This window comes from Sceloporus undulatus, chromosome 3 (genome assembly GCF_019175285.1).
Source record: "Sceloporus undulatus isolate JIND9_A2432 ecotype Alabama chromosome 3, SceUnd_v1.1, whole genome shotgun sequence".
NCBI classification, from domain to species: Eukaryota; Metazoa; Chordata; class Lepidosauria; order Squamata; family Phrynosomatidae; genus Sceloporus; species Sceloporus undulatus.
The window spans coordinates 31840856-31860714 of record NC_056524.1 but is presented as its reverse complement, the minus strand read 5'-3'; the positions used below and the strand labels follow the sequence as shown (position 1 = coordinate 31860714).

The following is a 19859-nucleotide window of genomic DNA, read 5'->3' as shown; positions in this document are numbered from 1 at the left end:
AATGTTGTGTTTCCATGTGCATCAATGGAAATTAGCACACTCTTTTTAAAGCTCCAATGGTATAGAGGCGTGTTTAAATTTACTAACGGGTTTTATCACATAATAATAATAATAATAATAATAATAATAATTTATATCCCGCCCCTCTGCACTCAGGCAACTGGAGCGGCTTACAGCATTAAAAGTATACATACTTAAATAGATTTCCAGTAATTTTTTTAAAAAGCATTCTCTCTTATTTCTCCACAGCAAACAGTGAAATTCTACTTAAAGAAGAAACTCTATCCCTTCAAAGCGTGGCATTCTGGGAGAGAGATGCCACCATTCAGTAATTTGGTTCAGAGATGTCCGTGATGGCAGTAAAATAGATAATAATAATAATAATAAAGTTTTTATTTATATACCGCACCTTCCATAGATCAGGGCGGTTTACATAAATTACAGTGCACGTACAATAATTAAAAACAACACCATACAATATACAAAGAATAAAATAAAACCAGCAAAAGCCCCAGTAGCCCATCCTCATGGCCACGGAAGAGGAGGGAGGCCCACAGGATTTTTATGCGGGGAATGCTAGCTGGAAAAAAAAGGTTTTCAACTCCCTTTTAAATTGGGCCAGGGAGGTAGTCGAGCGGAGCTCGGCGGGCAGCGTGTTCCAAAGGGCCGGGGCGGCGATGGAAAATGCCCGCCTTGTGACGGAAGTAAGCCTAGCCCCAGGCACCTTCAGTAATAGCTGCCCAGATGTTCTGAGGGTGCGGGACGGAATATACGGGGAGAGGCGGTCCTTCAGGTATCCTGGACCCAAGCCATTTAGGGCTTTATAGGTAATCACCAACGCCTTATATTGGGCCCGGAAGCGAATAGGCAGCCAGTGAAGATCTTTCAACACCGGTGTTATATGGCTGGTCCTGGAAACACCAGTGACCAGCCTGGCTGCCATGTTTTGCACCATCTGTAGATTCCGGGTTTGGTCCACAACCCATATACAGCCCGGATACCAGACAGGCTTATTCTGCGATTTTTCAAGAACTTGAAAATCTTGTTTTTGAAAAGCTGCAGAATAAGACCGCCAGGCATCTGGGCTATATATGGGCTGTATTCTCCCAGCCATCATAAATGTGATAAAATCCATTTGTAAATTTAATAAATAATAAAAATAAAACTTTTATTTTTACCCCACTTTTTGTTAAAACAATCAAATGGCTTACAACATGCCTCTATCCTGTTTAAACATGCCTCTATCCTGTTGGTGATAAGGTGCTTTAAAAAGAGTGTGCTAATCTTCTATGTCTTCCTATTCACACAAAAAACTATACAGATACATGCAACACACAAATAGAAAGTTTAAGTACAAAAAAATCATTTTTTATTCAAATGACAGATACAAAACCTGTACATAGCAATATTTCAGAAAGTTCTAAGTCTGGCTGTTATAAAGCTTGAATAAAGTAAATAAATGAGGTAATTTCCATTGCCCCCCCCCCCCATGTCCAGAGATTGATACTCTGAAAAAGAGAGCTCCTTCTATGTATGGAGATTCTCCACCAAATTCTGGAAACCAATTTGCAATTTTCTCAACACCATAGAGAGTCTCAGTGTACAGAACATGTTCTGTTCAGACTGTGACAATTCATGTCTATATAGTGGAGGTTCTGGGAGATGTTTGCAACCTCTGCTCAGAAGTAGGATTTCCAGATCTCAGGCCCAGGATTATCCATTTCTAAGGCATGGGAGCAGAGCCTCATGGTGAGAGTGCTATCCTGAAAAACATGTGAGCACACAGAAATGTGGAAATTAGTTAGGACTACTCTGTCCCTGGCCTAACTTTGTGCCAGCATAGTGGCTGTGGCCCTGGACTGATTAAGGCATGGGCATGCATATTGGGTCCTCCCTTGCTCCATTCCTTTTTCAGATTTTCTGCCAATTGATCTCAGCTGGCTAAGCAGTTGTGCCAGTAGATTTCTTTGCCAGCTAATCTCTGGAATCAGCCAGCAGAAGGAACTATGGGAGCAAAAGGGCTGTTCAGCCAAGCATCTGCCTATTCCTACACCCCTTCAATTGGTATACCTGGGAATTAGGATTGCACTGCAAGTCTGCAGACATGGATTGTCTTTTCCTTTTAATTGGTTGTAGGCATACAAGCCTATTTAATTGAGAAGCAAGATGAAAATGCTAATCATTATAATCCCCATCGCTACATTTTAAAATTCTGCACATTAATAGGTGGTCTGCTCCTCTTCTTTTAGTATTATTATTATTAAAATTTTATCTATAATGTGCTGTAGTTTTACACAGCACTGTACATAAAATAGAATAAAATAAAATAAAATTTACCTGCCAGTGGTGCACATTCTAGAAAATTGCATTTAATACAAAATTTATACACAACACCATTCTATTATTAATATCATTCTATTATTAATACTAACTAGAATCGTTGTCATCTAATTAATTTTGCCAGGTCTCAAGGTTCACTCTTTCTCATCGCCTGAATGAGGTTCCCTAGATTTCAGAGCCTGGCCTCCAGTTCTCAGGAAAAAGAACAGGAATCTGAGGGTGAATCCAGCACCAGCCTGCCTGCCTGCCAGCCTATCATTGTGTGTTCTGACTCCCCTCTGGCTGCAAGTTGCTTTGGAGTCATTACTCTAGACCAGGGGTTCCCAATCTTTTTGACTCGTGTCGTGGAGCCCTTATTTCTATGGCAGAGCATCTAAAAGGCCTGTCCTATGTCTTACAAGTTAATGGTGTTTAGGAGTATATATGTATAAGAATATATTTTTATTCTTTAATTTCATTCAATTTTTATTTCTTTCATTTTCCTGGAGGGGCCGTAGTGCACCTGGGAAATGCACACAGAGCCCTAAGGACTCCTCAGAGCACAGGTGGGGAACCCTTGATCTACACTCTTTACTGTTCAAATTAAAGCTTGAAAAACTTTATTTGACTGGAAAGTAAAGCTTGAAAAACTTTCTTTGGCTGGATTATAAATCCCATGTATTCTTAAATGTAATGCTGGCAATTGTATTCAAAACAGATACAGGCTTACATTTTCAATGCAGATTTCAGAAAACATAACACAGGTCTGTTATGAAAAAAACTATATATTGTAGCTGTTTTGAATGTATTTTTGGGTGCTGAATGTGAAAAATACAAGGAAAATGTAACACATAGAATTCTTTCACAAATTTGATATTTTTATCAATTCATTTGATAGCTTTGATTAAGTATGGGAACTGACATTCCAGTATATTCCTTTTAGTGCCTTTGAACAGATTTTTGTGATTTATATCAACAGATTAAAGTACTTTGAAAGTCTTTGAAAAGAAGACTGTCTTTCTTACTCTTTGCAGGATTATTTCATTCAGTCACATATTACAACATAGAAACATTGAAGTGAACTGTGAAAAACCTATGTGATGAAGCAAATCTGAGGTCATTTTTGGATTTACAATTCCAAATTTCTACAAATTCCTACAGTGTACATTCTTTTACAAAAAAAATATGATCTTCAATTTTGCAGGCTTGTGTAATTTCCAGTCAAGCAATATTTCCTTCTTTGTTAGACTTAAAGGTTTATTACAGTGGGCCCTTCTATCCATTGGGGTTTGGTTCCAGGATCCCCCACAGATTTTAAAATCCGTGGATGCTCAAATCCCATTAAATACAATGGATACCATAAAGATGACCCTTATATAAAATGGCAAAATCAAGGTTTATATATTTTTTCATTATTTTCAAGCCGTGGATGCTTGAAATCACGGATAAAAAATCCATAGATATGGAGGCCAACTGTATTTGAATTATATGCTCTAAGGAACTGTGGTCAATGCTTAAAGTGTCATGCTTAGTGACATTACCTGGGCTGGCACCCTGTGATACCAACGGAAGTAATCTTTATGTCTCCTGACTTGACATGATCCCATCCCTTCCTTCTTTCCCTCTTTTGTCTAGGTTGAATCTCTCCTTTTTTCTGTCTGGTTGAAATACAGGTCCCATCACATCCCAAGCTTCTACCATGTGGTTCTGCGGTGGGCATGTGTGAAGCAGATTTAGGGAGAGAGGCTGGATCTGGGAATATCCCCGGATCCAAAGCTAGGATTCTTACTTTAGTTTCCAACCAGGAAAATATTGGCTCAATGGACTCTATCACATGAGAGACAAGTATCATGAAAACATGATTAAATCGTGGCAAGGGGGGAGATTATCACACCCCCACATGCTTCTCCCATTCGTTTCCTGTGTGTAAACTATAATGGATGCGTCAGTGGGTAATAATGGAAACTCCCATTATTACCCAAAGACGAGTCCATTACAGTTTATGCACGGGACACGAATGGGAGAAGCACACAGGGGTGTGATAATCTTCCCCCAATCAAGCTATTACCACATTTTAATCCTGTTTTCATGACACTTGCTTCCTCCTTATGATAACATCCATGTGTCTCTGTGTATCTTTGAATGACATGGTATGAGCAACTGTGATTGATCTTGATCTATAACACTTAATGGCACCATGAGGATCTGATTCCTATGCCTTCGGGAGGGTCCACCTGCCCCTGTGACATCACCATAGGGGCTATGTCTAGGTCTCAGGGACTGGGAGGACAATCCTGACCTGCCAGTCCTGTGTCTAACATATCAAATGACAACACTACTTCCTTTTTAAAAGCCAAATCAGAGAAGGGTGGTAAAGATAAGAACTCAAATTCACATTCAGATCCAAATGAGAACTGCCCTTGTAGGGTCAGAAAAGGGGGGGGGGGAAAGACACACAATACTTCACCTTGCAGCAGAAGAAAGAAGTTAGCAATTGTTCGTCAGAGGGATGTAAAATGCTGTTTCTCCCATCTCAGCTGCAGTTTGGGTTTCCTTATTGTCCATAACAGCACGTAGTTCACATTTCCTGAGAAATGAGAATAGCATCATGTCTGCCCTGTGCTCTGTTTGAGGTTTTTTTTACCAGTATTTGAGGGTGAAAAGCCACTTCCTAGTCCGGGTGGTAAAAATGAGACATAAGGAACAAGAAAAAGTGAAGTAAGAACAAGGAACTAACCACAGGTAAAGCCAACTGCACTTGGTCTTTCAGTAGCTACCTTCCCATGCTACCTTCCCTTTTGCAGGAAAAGGCATGCTGCAGTGACTGAGGCTGTCATTCAGTTGCCATGGAGGCTGCCAGAGCTACAAACAAAAAACAGCTATTTAAGAATCAAACTCACACTACTTTTAATAAAACACATTCTGAAACAAAATTGTCATGGTTCAGATAAGACATACTAGAAAACAGAAGATAGGAAAGGAAGAACAATAAGAAATTGTATTATTTTGAGACAATAAGAACTGTGCTGGACTATATCAAAGGATTATGCAGGCCATAATTCCATTTCCACAGTCACCAGTCAGACATCCATGTGGAAGACTCACAAACAGGACATGAGTGCAAGAACACCCTCCTACTGAGGCTCACCTTCAACTGATGTTCCAGAAGCATACTGGTACGGGAGGAAATATATTTGTTTATTACTTATTTAAAGTTATAAAATGCACTCCAATGAAAATGGCTCCCAGAGCAACTTACAGAAATTAGTACATAGACAATTCTTGGCCTTTGGCTAAATTTACACATGAGATCAGATTGGGATGGAAGATGTGGTGGTTAAATGTATAGTCTCCTCTGCCTTGTGGTGGGGCTGGTCCTGCAGTTGAATTTATTCTTAAAGTATTTCCTACTTTGTTGTTGTTGATTCAGTATCATGCCATACTTTGATGCTCATGTCTTGTCAAGCCAGTTCATTTGACCAGAAGAATGGAAGCTTGTTGCTGTTGTTGCTGTTATTGTTGTCGTCGTTGTTGTTGTGTGCCGTCAAGTTGTTGCCAACCCTATGGTGACTCTAAGATGAACCTATCATGGGACAAAATTTGTTCAGAGGGGGTTTGCCTTTGCCTTCCTCTGAGCCTGAGTGTAACTTTCCCATCGTGACCCAGTGGATTTCCATGGCCAAGTAGGAATTCAAACCCTGGCCTTCATAGACTTTGGAGTCTATCCCATGGACAGATCTCGTGCAGAAATGGGATTTAAAAATCTGGAAAAACCTCATGAAAGCGGGTTGATTTTCAGACATGTCAGCGTTAATAAGCAATAACGCGACATTAATCCAAATGGAAACTCACCAAAGCCCACTCCTTTTTACTTTTGTGATTTTCCACCTGGGTCAGTGTCACGTTATTGCTCATTAACCCTTATGTCATGTGAAAATCAACCTGCTTTTCTGGGTTTTGTCCACTTTCTGTTTGGGTTAACCCTCAACGTCATCTGAAAATCTACCTGCTTTTGTGGCATTTTTGCAGTTTAAATTCAGTTTCTACATGAGATCCATCCTGTGTGATAAACTCCATAGTCCAACACTGGAAGCACTGCACCACACTGGGTCCTTGAATCCTAAACTGAAGAAATAACAAAAACAAAAACAACATAGGAGGAGGAATTAGTTGTATCCAGGTTTGCACTCTATCTTCCTTGTGGGGACACTAACATATTCTTTGATAACCCACTCCCTTTATCTTTCAGCTTTTATCTCTTTTTTTTTCTATTCTGTCTGTGCCTTCTGACTGAATCCTTCTCCCATCTCCTGAGGACAAGAGAAGGGGCTCCTCAGTCACAAGTCTGCTAGTACTTGGTGGGAAGGAGATAGGGGCTTTCTCTGAGACCTGGATGATGGTGGCTCACCAAGTTATATTTGCTTTTCCTCCCATTCCCTCGGGGTAATATATCTCCATCACGAGTAATGACCGCTTTATCTTCTATGAAGTTTGCTTTAATTCCATCCAAACTGGCAACCATTGCAGTAGCTTATGGCAGGTGTAGGCAACCCTTTTGAGCTGGGGGCCAGGTTGCTGTCCCTCAGACAACTGGGGGGCCGAAGCCAAAAAATAAATAATTAAATAATTTTAAAAAAATTAATAAACCGGGACAAATGTAGGGCAACATTTTCAAATGGAGGGCACTTTTTAAATAAAAAATGGAGGACACGCAAAAAAAAATTGCTGATTTTTTAAAAAATGTTAAGATAAATGCATGTTTCTAAGGCTTCTATAGACAATTGCCCCACCATGCCTGTCGCGTGAGACGCCAAAGGCCCCGGCGGCAATCGGCGGCAGGACCGGGCTGGGGCTGGTCCCAAGGCCTCGCCGGGCCGCATCCGGGCCGCAGGCTGCAGGTTGCCTACCCCTGGCTTATGGTAACAAATTACACAGTGTAATTATGCGCTTTGTTGAAAATGCCCTTCCTTTTAACTATCCTGAACCTCATATAGAGGGTGAACATCATATGAACCTTTGCTCATATAGAGGATGAACTTCATATTTAGGGTGAAAAGCCCCTTCCTAGGTTGGAAGTGTTTTTGGTCAAGGTTGTTGGGTTGCTTTTATCTGCAAGTTCCTCAATTTCCTGATATCTCTAAAGTCTTTACATTACATTTTGTTTGTGTTTTGTAGCTCTGGTTCTTACAGTGGCATCCACTGCTGTGATAAACCTGAATACCTCAGAGATAACTTGTCTTTTAATCAAGCAAAGTGGTAAAGCTGCAAGAGAATCAGATTTTTCATCTTTTCATGAGGTAAATACACACACACACACACACACACACACACACTCCCCCATATGAAACTGCCTGGGCTCTGGGGATGTAAGTAGTGCACACTGCCCCATTGATAACCCTTCAGTTGCTATGGCTCTATCCCAGTGGTACCCAAACTTTGGACTTCCAGATGTTTTGGACTTCAGCTCCCATAATTCCTGACTGTTGGCCAAGCTGATTGAGGCTTCTGGGAACTGAAGTCCAAAACTTCTGGAGGACCAAAGTTTGGAAACCACTACATAGAATTCTGAGATTCTTAGTTTGATGAGGTACTAGCGCACCTCATGTCACCAGGACTTTCTAGCAGAGATTTCTAAAAACTTGACCAAATTGCAAGTGCCAGGATTTCACTGGATGGGAACCACAACATTTAAAGTGGTGCCAAATACGTAGCATAAATATACTCAGAGGCCTGGTTCTGAGTATTGCCTTCTCCAAAGGTTAAGCAAATGGCATCTTTGAAGGAGGGGTTATTATGTGGCTCTCCAGATTTTGAATCCTGACCCCAAGGAACATAATGAATTTACTAACCTTTGGGCACCAGCTAAAATCAAATGTTTCATATACACCTTATAAATATAACATTGAAGGCAATTTTATGCAATATTTTAATAACGTTGTACACGAAACACATTTTGTGTATATTGAACTATCAGAAAGCAAAAGTGTCACTGTTACCACCCATGTGGACAGTTTTGGATTTTGGGATATTTTGGATTTCAGAATCCCAGACAATGAAGTCATGGCAGTTAAAGTGGTGTCAAACTGGATTATTTCTGCAGTGTGGCTGCAACCCTAGTTGTGTGTAATTTGTTGCTTTTCTCTGTGTGTGTGTAATGAGAGTTTTATAAGGTTGCATATCAATGGTAATTTTATTTATTTATTTATTTATTTATTTATTTAATTTTATATATATCCTGCCTTTGTCTCAGTATGGGAGCTGAAGGCAAATTGCAAGAAATTATAAGAATGTACAGCTAAAGCCTATTTGATTAAAAGGTGTTTTATTTTAAAATTAAATAATTATATTAGAACACTAAATTAAAACACTTTAAAAATACATCAGAACATAGTAAAAAGCACAAAAACATAACATACCCTATTGAAGATCCTTATATCAAATTAAATTAAAAAGGCAGAGTCCATCCTAAATAAAAATGGCTTTGTCTGTCAATGGAAAGAGGGTGAAGAAGAATTCCACTTGGGAACGTAATACTCTGGTTCACAGTAGAATGCCTTCTGAGAAAATAATGGATCTCCAGGAGATGTTTCATTCAGCAGAGAACATTTTGTTATTTGGGGTACAAAACTATCCTGATACAACATGGATTCTTTTTTTCCCAGCTGAAAAATGAAAACATTTTAGAACACAGAAGTTATGTCTGTTTACATGCACAGTCCACACTTCTCACTTCCCACCTCTTGCTGTTTCTGCAACCTCTGGTCCATTCATCCAGTAACCTTCTTGATGATGTTATTTCTCCTTTCTCCGCTGTTTCTTTTGCCTGCTGTATAGTTGGCAAATGTGAGTGACAATACTGGATCACTCAAGCAGAGTAATCAAATTAGTAAGGCAGAAGCTGAACAACAAGCTACACACACACTCACACAGGGTCTAGCAGAGAAAGGAACAACCTTAGTCTTTTTGGTAAAGCATATAAAAGTAGTTTTATGTACAAATTACTTTTTAATAGTCAGACACATGGACTAATAAAGGAGGGAAGGGGAAGACAAAAATGCCAACAGTTTAGAGTGAAGGTCACCATATGTGTGCCTAAAATCCTATAACGTAAAAAATAGCATTTAGAAAGCACAGGCATGCAAATGTTGCTAACTCTAATGTCTGTACACCCTGCATCTGTCATTTTCCATTGTTCCATCACCATCCTTTAACATAGAAGTGGATCACATGCTATTCCCTGGCTATTTTTGTGCCATACAAATGTGCCCTGGGCCCCCTGTCACCATTGCTGTTATCTTCATTGCTGCCAGTGAAAAAGGATATATTTTTACCTTTTGATTCAAATAAGATTATATACATGTTGTCTGTGGACTAAGCAGCACTTCTGGAAATCTCTGATCTGCAAACCAGACTCCTTTGGAAGGTAAAATTCAATGACCTATTCAATGCAGGAGGTTTCAATGCAGATGGAACTATGCATGAAGTATCAAAAATGTTCCATGAGGTATTTACCGTATATACTCACCTATAAGTCTAAAAATTTATGCCCAAAAATTGACCCCAAAATCCCAGGTCAGCTTATTTATGGGTCAGTATGGTAATGTGATAGCAACTCATTCAGATTTCCCCATGTGATGGGAAGACAGTTTCTTTTTCTCTTGCGCCAAGTAGAAAGGGCCCTGAGTGATTAATTGCTTTTTAACACTGAGACTCTTTCCTGCCCGCAGTGGTGGTCTCTGTCTGGGTGAAGGCTGGAACTAAAACTGTGAGTTGATATACGCAAAGCAGTATTATTATTTTTACCCTCTCCCTCCAATACAGATCCAAGAAAATGCTCAAGGTCTCCAATGTTCCCAGAATTCTCAAAGTCCTTGGAATATCTATGAAGCAGCAAAAGATGTGGAAGTTGATGTACTTGAAAGTGTTGAAATAAATGCAATAATAAATATTACAGACAGCATCACCTGTATTTGGGTTTTCAGGGAGACCCAGACTAACTGTAACATTTCTCTGGATTCAGACAACCGGTAAGCAAGGATGGATTAAAGGAATGTTTTTAAAATCCTCACTGCTGAAGGCATTGACAACTGAGAGAAGACTATGTGAGCAACCAGACTTTTACTTGCAATTTCTGTTCTAGCAATTCTCATGACTGAAGAGTCAAAACACTTTAAAATCGAATAGCAGATTGCATCTTCTGCAGAAGAAACTGCTAAGGAGGAGGATGTTCCTGCTAAAAATAAAGTGTTTTAGCATGTTTCCACAAGCCTTCTGTGAAGGACAACTTTAATCTTTAAAATAACCAATTAAAATGGCACCACTTATATACTAAAATGTGCTTTCGGGCATATGCTTAGATGGTGCTTGAAAGGGTCTTCCCTTGTGTCACCAGAGAGAATTTTCTGAATGAAAAATGTAGTGCTGAGTTTTTTTGTATGTGTTTTTCGGGCTATGTGTCCATGTTCTAGCAGAGTTTCTTTCTGATGTTTCGCCAGCATCTGTGGCTGGCATCCAGCCACAGATGCTGGCAAAACGTCAGAAAGAAAGTCTGCTAGAACATGGACACATAGTCTGAAAAACCCACAAAAAACTATGGATGCCAGCCATGAAAGCCTTCATAGTGCTGAGTGTTGAACTGTCCCCATTTGGCCATGAAGCTCACTCTGATTACTTTTCAGCCTAACCAACTCTTCACAGGGTTATTTTTGGGATAAAATGGTGGTAAAAGAAGGTGTCCATAGACACTACTTTGCAGAAAGCTCATTTATAGATAAGGCTTTCTAGAAAAAACAGTCAAAAAACCAGTAGGATAGTTACTTTGCTCCTGACCACATATTTGGTTTTCTTTTCCTTTTACTTCTCTTTATGTTTTTGGCCTGCTTCCTTTTAATGAACTTTTTAAAAAATCTAATCTCTGTTATCTTTGTTACAGGCGTGTTATTTCTGTAGAGTTTCCAAAGATCAGAGAGTCACAGGCTGGAAATCACATACTTTCAATTAAAACTGAAACTAATAACTACACAGTCACATTTACATTTCATGTAAGACGTAAGTATGGTATGGAGGATGTAGTGGTCATGTGTCCTGCTTTACAAAGAACAGTACCCTCTTTGGAGTGGAGGACAGTGTTATGTTTGAAAAAATCCTTTGTTTAAAGGCTTGTGTCTAAATCCAGATTGAAGAAAAAGAATCCATATGAAGAGAGAGAAGTGGAGCAATGAAACAGACCTCTGGGAGTGAACAATCAGGCAGCAGGCTGACTAGGCAGCAGGGTTTGGTGGCTCTCATGCTTTGAATCCACCCTGGAGTTTTTATTCCAGACTTTAAAGAAGCTATCCAAGGTACTGAGCCCTGTTTCCCAAATATCTTTTGCCCCTTGGACAGCTCCTTTAAAGTCTAAAATAACACAAAGAGAGGATTCCCCACACCAGTAATATAGAAGCCTTCAACCACCAGGATAGAGAGGCAGACAGCTCACTTAGTCACAGTACATTCTACTATCATTGCATGTGGGTTTTTTTAAATTTAAATTATGGTAATGATTTCTAAATTTTTACTTCTAGCATATTCCAATACTGTATGTATTCTGTTTTTGGCGATCCACGCCTCCATTTGTAGTGACATATAAGTGGACAGCCTGGCAGAGGGCCAGTGTGATTGTAGTTTTCAGAGGAATGATGGACACAGCCTATGCCTAATGCTGAAAGTGCAAAACATCACAGATTCTGCCCCCTTAGAGATTTGCTTTTTCCCTATGTAAATATCCTCCTTCTGTTTCTGTTCTGGTATTGTGTGCTCTTTTCCCACGTCACTCATTTTATTTCCAAGCATAGGCACATGGTCCTTCTAAGGGAAGGACTCTGAAGTCAATAAGTGTTCTCAAGACAGTCTGATATTTTCAAGTAGCTAAACAATAGGTTGGCCAGGACCCAAGTACCAAATCCTCAGGCACTCTTTTGGAGATGGATATTAACTTATACAAGAAAGAAACAAAAAAGATAAAGTTTAACTTTGGGAGAGACTTTGAAAAAGGAGAGAAATCAGGGAGAAAAAGAGAGATGAGGGAGGGGAGCAAAAAGAGGGGACGGGAGAGAGAATTCAGAGAGCTGGAATCAGAAATATTTGGAAATGAAGCACACAGAGCATTTTTCATCGTATGCAAAGAATGGAGCAAGTTCATGAGGAAAGAAGAGCTGGTAGTGCATAAATATCTGGAAGGTCCTGCAAGAGGGAATTTTCTTTCTTTATTCCTATCAAATAAATTGAGAAATAATACAATTTAATTTAAATTGGTAGAGTGGGGGATATGCAGCTGTCATGCCATAAAGTGGCAGGAGGAGGGACCCATCACCACTACCAAGGACTTGTCCTCAGGCAGAGAGTTGCAAGAAGCAATTTTCCTCCCTTTCCCTCCATACTAGAGATGTTGCTTCATTCACTTGCATTGAAGAGGACTGATGAGTGACAGCAATAGCCTGGTGGATATCTCCACATGGCCTTGCAGGTGCAGAGAAATTGTGAATCCAGACTTTACAGAATTTCTGGATGAATGCTAGAGAAAAGTCTAATAATGAAAGGATGTGAAGGAAGCCCTCTAATCATAGTAATGTACATTTGTACATGCATCTCCCTACATTCAAGTGGAGTTGATGAGTCTCAGCTTTGCATTGCTGTTTTTGTTTGTTAGTTTTTGTTTTTGGCAGTTGCACTCCTGTGGAATGGTGTCTCCATGGTGCTGATCAGGTTCCTAACATGCTGTAGAATTTTAATAAAATATGAAAACCCTGTTCACACTTTCAGTGGTTAGGCTTTGGTGTTAAACTCTGCTGCAAGGACTCATCAGAACCTGAAATTCAGGAAGATTAATCCACCTATGCTGTAAGACATTTTCGCATGGAGCTAATGCAAAAAGCTTTATGTGACCCATCCCTTCTGGTTCCCATGTTATCTAGATGTGCCTGACTACAACTCCCATGGATTCCAGCCAGCATTTGCCAAAAGCTATATGGTCTGAGGATGATGAGAGTTGTACGTCAGCACATTGGGATGACATCAGTTGCTTTAGAAATATGAAGGTATTTATTTATTTATTTATTTATTTATTTATTTATTTATTGGTTAGTCTTTGGTGATAAGAAACTGCTTCAAAGAATAACGAGATGTTCAGAAGGTCTGTTGTTATCAAAGTACACTACCAAGCAAAAATGCATGTACATATACAAATAGATAAAGGAATAAATTAACAAGCAATGATGCATTGTTTTCAATAGAAAGCCCAAGAAAACCATATTTTATAAAAAATGAACATACCAGAACTGTCAGTTGCATATCAGATGGACATCCCAAACCAGTTATTGAATGGCTCTCTTGTAGTGACGCTGATGAAAGGTAAGTTGCTTATTTTGCCAGTTTTGCTACCACCTTGTCCACTTCATTCTATATGTATATTGAGGCAACTTCTTTCTTCTAAGAAAAAGTAGCTCACGTGGACCTCAAACAAAAATGACTGAGATGCTGTGTGAAAGCAAAATGTATCTGAATGTTTCTATGTTATTACATCCCTTTTCAAACTTCTAAAATCAAATGAGTATATATAAATATAGTGCAGAAGAAACAATAACTGAAGGTAAAATTAGATGATTTGCTCTGAATTTAGAAATAGTGTTCCCTGAAGTAATAAAGGACATCTGATTATTCTGGAATTGGATTTTCTCACCTCTGGATTTTGTTTTTAGCTTTCTTTCTTTGTTTGTTTGATTGAGGGTGGGTGAGAACTGTAGGCTCATGTGGGAATGGGGCAGAAAGAGTTATGACTGAAACCATGTGAAACTGATTAGAGCTTGGAAAAGTTTCCTTAAAAAAAAAACCAGACTGCATAATCCCCCAGTTCCCATGCAAATTGTAGTCCAAATGGTAACTTCTGAAAGTGACACAGAACAAAATGAAACTTTTTTATTCATCCCTAGACAGCAAGAATCCATGAATCTGGAAAATTGATAAGCCATGACCAGTGGCGCAAATGTGACTAATAATATTAAGAACAATATTTATTTATTTATTTATTTATTTATGGGGGGGGTTTCAGGCTATGTAGACATGTTCTAGAAGAGTTTATTCCTGGTGTGAATCAGATCCAGGTTTAATCTGAACTTTAAAGAAGCTATCCAGAGTGCTGAGCCCTGTTTCCCAAATATATACAACACATTGGATAGCTCCTTTAAAGTTACTCTGGGTGGAATTCCCTGTCCCACTGGCATAGGGTACCACTTGTTGCCACTGCTCCCTTTGTTACAAGCAAAGGCAGAATGCTTAGGACATGAACTGTAGGAAGTAGAATTCCCTTTGGCAGAGGTAGGTTTATCTACATTATAAACAACATACAGGCTTCCTGAGTATGTAGCAGTGTCTGTAATGTTATACAGCACACCCGCCTATGCAAAAGCCACACAGGGGGAAAACAATGGTGTGCACACTCGCAGCATGCACATCACAGCATGTTATGGGCTTATGCTCCATTATCTTTAATGGGGCGCAAGCAATTTGCTTTTTCCCTTATGGGGGGGGCGGGTCCGGAACAGATTCCTCATGTAAGGGAAGGGTCCACTGTACTGTGCTTTTTTAAAAAAAGAAAGATAGGAAGGGATAGATGTGATATCAAATAGTCAGTGACATAATGTGATAGACAAGGGCTAGGAAGCTATAGGCTAATAACAAGTCCTGAGGGCATATCAGCTGCAGGTCCATATTGGCTGGCTAAAAAATTTGTTACAAATTCATGGATATTTAAAAATGTAGTATTTATTTGCCCATGTCTTTGTTCCAAGTAGATCATGACAGCAACAATTATATTTTCTCATCTTTGACACGTAATTCCTTTAGATTCAGTTTACAATTCTGTTTTACAGATGTAGAACATATAATTCCCCCTCAAATGAAGACCTGCATAGAATACAGAAGAAAGAACTTGACCTAAGAGAAGGCAACCTGGTATCTGATCAACGTGTATGGTGCTGTGCAACTAATGAGCTAGGCCGAAAATGCACTGAAATCTACACAATAGGTAATGGAATTACAAAGACCCTTATATGCAAAGAACTGTTAGTTCTCCATTCATGCTAATTATACCACTGTTTGCTTAAGACTGACTGGGGTGTTCTGCAAGCAGTGGTGACCCCACCCCAGGCAGGGACGTAGCCAGGATTTTAGGAAGGGGGGTCCAGACTAAGTGCCACCATTATAATGGGGCTTGGGTGCGGTGGCGCAGCAGCACGCACCATTCATTTTTCTAATGGAAGGGGGGGTCCGGACCCCAAGACCCCCCCCTTGGCTACGTCCCTGCCCCAAGTGTCACCAGATGTATAGGAACTGCTGGGTCCACAGCAGTGGCCAATAGCATACACACACATTTCTCCTTCGCCACAGCAGCATCCTACTCCTGAGGAGCAAGCTGCTACCACGGCAAAACTTGGAGGGGGAGGAGGGCCCATCTGAGTTTCACCCATCTTTATCCCCCACAACACCTAGTGACTCCACTATCTGCAAGTTTGTTCTGCAGAAGGAACTCCAGGATTGCTGGTGTGGAGAAGCTTTTCCACCTGTTTTTCCATCCAGGGATTCAACTTTATTTCTTCTTCCCTTTCCTCACATAGTGGAGGAACGTTTGTATCATTTGCAAATGGTGGCTGATAGTTCAGCTGATTTTGCTCTTCCTTCCTTTCCCAATGGGGGAGCAAAATTATTTCCCCCAACACCTAGTCAATGATGGTGGTGATTATTAGAAATTGTCAGGATTTTGTTTTACTTTTTAATTTCTCTGGGTTTCCCTCTTTCTTTGGACAGATTTAAATGTAATATCAAGAAGCCCCATGCCAGAATTCTTTCTTAAAGTTGGAGAGCCACTGTTCTTGCGATGTCGAGCCCATTACCCCAATTATGATTTTGGAATTAAGTGGGATTTTGAAAACAAGCAGTTAATGAAGGTAATGAGATTTTCTTTGCAGAAAGTATTAGCAATAAATTTGAATGAGTGTATTAAATATTAACTTATTAAAAGTTTGACTTTAATATGCATCTTTCCATGCCTCATCATGAAAATGAAATTCAGTACACATATCTGTCAAGCTACTGAATTCTGAAACATTATTTTATCATATATTGAAGGTATAGTCAAAGAAAGGCCCTCCATTGGCCCTAGCCACTGTTGCCAGTGATGTGGAATGCTGAGAGATGCAGTCCAAGAATGCTTTCTCCATCCCAATCTATCCCAAGGAATCCATAAACACTGTGTTATTCTTACATGTAAAAGCAGGGAGCATGTTCTTTTTTGCATTCTTGAGGTCCAGGATGAGTGTGGGGAAATCTTGATGTTGGTCCAAAACACATTGCAGAAATAATCCCGTTTGAGGCCACGTTAACTGTCCTGGCTCAGTGCTAGGGAATCCTGTCAATTGTACCTTATTGTGACACCAGACAGAGAAGGCTAAGCGTCTCACAAAACTACCGTTCCCAGAATTCCCTAGCATTTATTCAGGGTAGTTAAAGCAGTCTCAAACCGGATTATTTCAGTAGTGTGTTTTGAACCATCCTCCTTCCCTGCTCTGAGCAGGGAAAGAGGGATGAAACTCAACTACTGTTGAGGCTCAAAATGTTCAGCCAGTATTTAAAAATCTCAGTGCTCTTCAAGTATTTCCTAAAAGCCCTGGACCACTGTCAGAACAAGACTCCATTCTTTTAGCTTACCAGAAATATAGGAATCCTTCTCCCTGTTTCATTCATGAAGTGATCCACAGTTGGACAAAACCTTCTTCTTTTTTACCAAAATGCAAGAAAAGTGTGTGAGTGTTCAAGTTCCTCAGATGTCGTAACAGCCTTGGTGCTACCAAAACTTATGGGAGTGGAAGAAACAGTAATGTCCAGATTTTTTCAGCTAAACTCAGGACCTAACTAGACAATAAATTTATCACTTTTTCTTTTTGCAGCAGAGGTACCCACAAGTGATGAAAAAGTATGTTTGTCATAGAACATTATTTTGCTCATCTAGTTATCTTGCATTTGGTATGTTTTATTTTGCAGGCAGTCATCTGCAGATAAATATGGGCTTAATTTGATTGCTAAGGCAAATATATCTTTGGGAAAATCCTAGTGTGGGAGTACACATTCACCTTAATGTCTAAACTGACCTATAGATTCAAAGAGATGGCAGAGTGAATGAATCACTGGTGCATTCAAATTCTTGAAATTTGTACTAAATGTGCTTGTCAATGGACGCACATTTTGAGAGCCTGTATCTATTCTGTCTCTAAACACACTATTTAAACATAATGGGTTGGATTCAGACTTTTATAATCCTACATTGAATCAACCAAAAAGACTCAGTTGTGAGTTTCAGTTATAGTAGACCATTTAATCCAGTGATTCTCAACCTTTTCTATGCCCCATACCCCTAGAAAAAATTTGATTAATATTCGACCCCTTCAAAAGTAATTTCATGTTTGAAGATGAAGAAGTCTAAATTCTAATATTTGAATCATAAATTGAACCATATGTGGATGAACAAAATGAACTTTTTTTAAAAAAACAAGCTTTTAACTCAGTATAAAAAATGCAAATCTAAACTGAGCAATTAGATTCTAATTTATTAAGGACAAATGAGTGATAGCTGTTGTTGTGTGCCTTCAAGTTGTTTCAACCCTCAGGCGAACCTATCATGGGGTTTTCTTGGCAAGATTTGTTCAGAAGAGTTTTCCGTCCGAGGCTGAGAGAGTCATAGTATTTTCCAATTAATTTATTTTTCATAATATACATTCATCTTATCAGCACCACCACCCCACCCATCTTCCTAGAATCTAACCACATCTATAAGCTTAACGATGAGCAGTGTGCCTTATTTTCTTTTTAACTTCTCTTCCAAAGAAAGCCCTTTCAGCTGTTGTTATTGTGGTTGTTGTGTGCATTTAAGTCATTTCTGACTTATGGTGATTGTAAAGTGAACTTATTATAGGTTTTTCTGGGGCTGAGAGATGTGCCTCACCCATAGCCACCCAGTGGGTTTCCATGGCAGAGCAGGGAATAAAACCCTGATCTCCAGAGTCATAGTCCAATACTCAAACCACTATACCAATCTGTCTCTAAGACAACTCTATCACTGGGTTTTCTTGGCAAGATTTGCTCATAAGGAGTTTGCCTTTGCCTTCCTCTGTGGCTGAGAGAGTGTGACTTGCCCAAGGTCATTCAGTGCATTTTCATGCTGAGCGGGGATTCAGACGCTGGTCTCTAGATAGTCCAGCCCTCAAACCACTACACTAAACTGGTTCCTGTATATTGGTGTAATGATATTCATTTTATTTTATTTTTATATTAACTTTATTTCCAACAAAATGGTCCTTATTTATAAGCAAATGTATTTAGTATCAGAAGAGCAGGAGCAAACTCCTGTATTTATTCCTGTAGTTTTGATGGGGCTTTAATTTGAATTTAAAATTTAAATCAGCACATACACAAATTATATCTTTTTTAAAAATATAGTTGGCAAATATGTTTTGGGAAGGTAGAAGCAAAAAAACACAGAATACTAGGAGAGGGGAAAGAGTAACAGGTTTAGTTGTATACTTCACAACTGATGTAATGCACCTTGGTGTCTAAAACCTCACACCATAAGGCTCATTATTCTGCCTCCTTTGGATAGTTTGGTAACATATATGAGGTTATGCTACTAGTAACTACTACTACTTTATTTCAAAAAATAGAACATGTCACTTGAAGGAAGACTGAATCAGGATACATTTTGGATTAAGAATGAATATGCATTTGCTTCATCAGTTGAACATTCTAATGATGGACATTATACCTGCTATTCTAAAGAACTTGCTGTGAATCAAAGCATTTTTGTTAAAGTTTTAGGTAAGTTATATGTCATACAAGACATGTTTGTGCTGACGTGTGCATGTCTGTGGTACTGTTTTCATCATGAAAATGCTTCAACATTTCTTCTGCTAGAGAGAAGCTGAAACAGAGCTAAGCTGAATGTAGCTAAAAAAATAATAATTAAAAAAAGCCGACCCCAAAGAAACCCACCATATACAGTATTTTTTTTCCAAATGAAAAGCTGCAAATACAAGTTACATTTCCAACATCCTAACCAAACTTTACAAGATTTGGAACACAATATAAGATCACATGTTCCTTCCTTCTTTCCCCACCTCAACAGATTTACCCTTCCTTTCCTCATTCTAGCCTTATTGTGATATATATGCACCAGAAAACCACTAATCCAGTTTGGCTGGGGATGTTTGGACTACAAATATCAGAATCCACTACATTCTGTATAGGGATTCTGGGAGTTGTGGTCCAAAGGTAATTTTTTCTAAGCTCACTGCTAAACATAGTTGGGCTTAATTCTAAGCTCACTGCTAAACATAGTTGGGCTTAATTTACAACCAAGGTTTTTAAAAAATATATATTTCCAACTGAACTACCTATGGTTAGCATTAGTGATAGTGCATACATAAGACTGCACCATAACACTCCCAGAAAGGAAGTGT

At 39.2% G+C, this 19859-nt stretch overlaps 1 protein-coding gene across 1 annotated transcript in view; it reads left to right on the top strand.

The window, feature by feature from the left end:
- The window catches only part of FLT3 (fms related receptor tyrosine kinase 3), a 58158-nt gene that overhangs the window by 580 nt on the left and 37719 nt on the right, over positions 1-19859 (top strand). Inside the window, exons 2-8 of the mRNA XM_042459145.1 lie at positions 7495-7616; positions 10141-10346; positions 11252-11371; positions 13594-13707; positions 15225-15379; positions 16159-16298; positions 19065-19218. Coding sequence (XP_042315079.1) covers positions 7495-7616; positions 10141-10346; positions 11252-11371; positions 13594-13707; positions 15225-15379; positions 16159-16298; positions 19065-19218 — 1011 coding nt within the window. The remainder of the gene's footprint in view (positions 1-7494; positions 7617-10140; positions 10347-11251; positions 11372-13593; positions 13708-15224; positions 15380-16158; positions 16299-19064; positions 19219-19859) is intronic.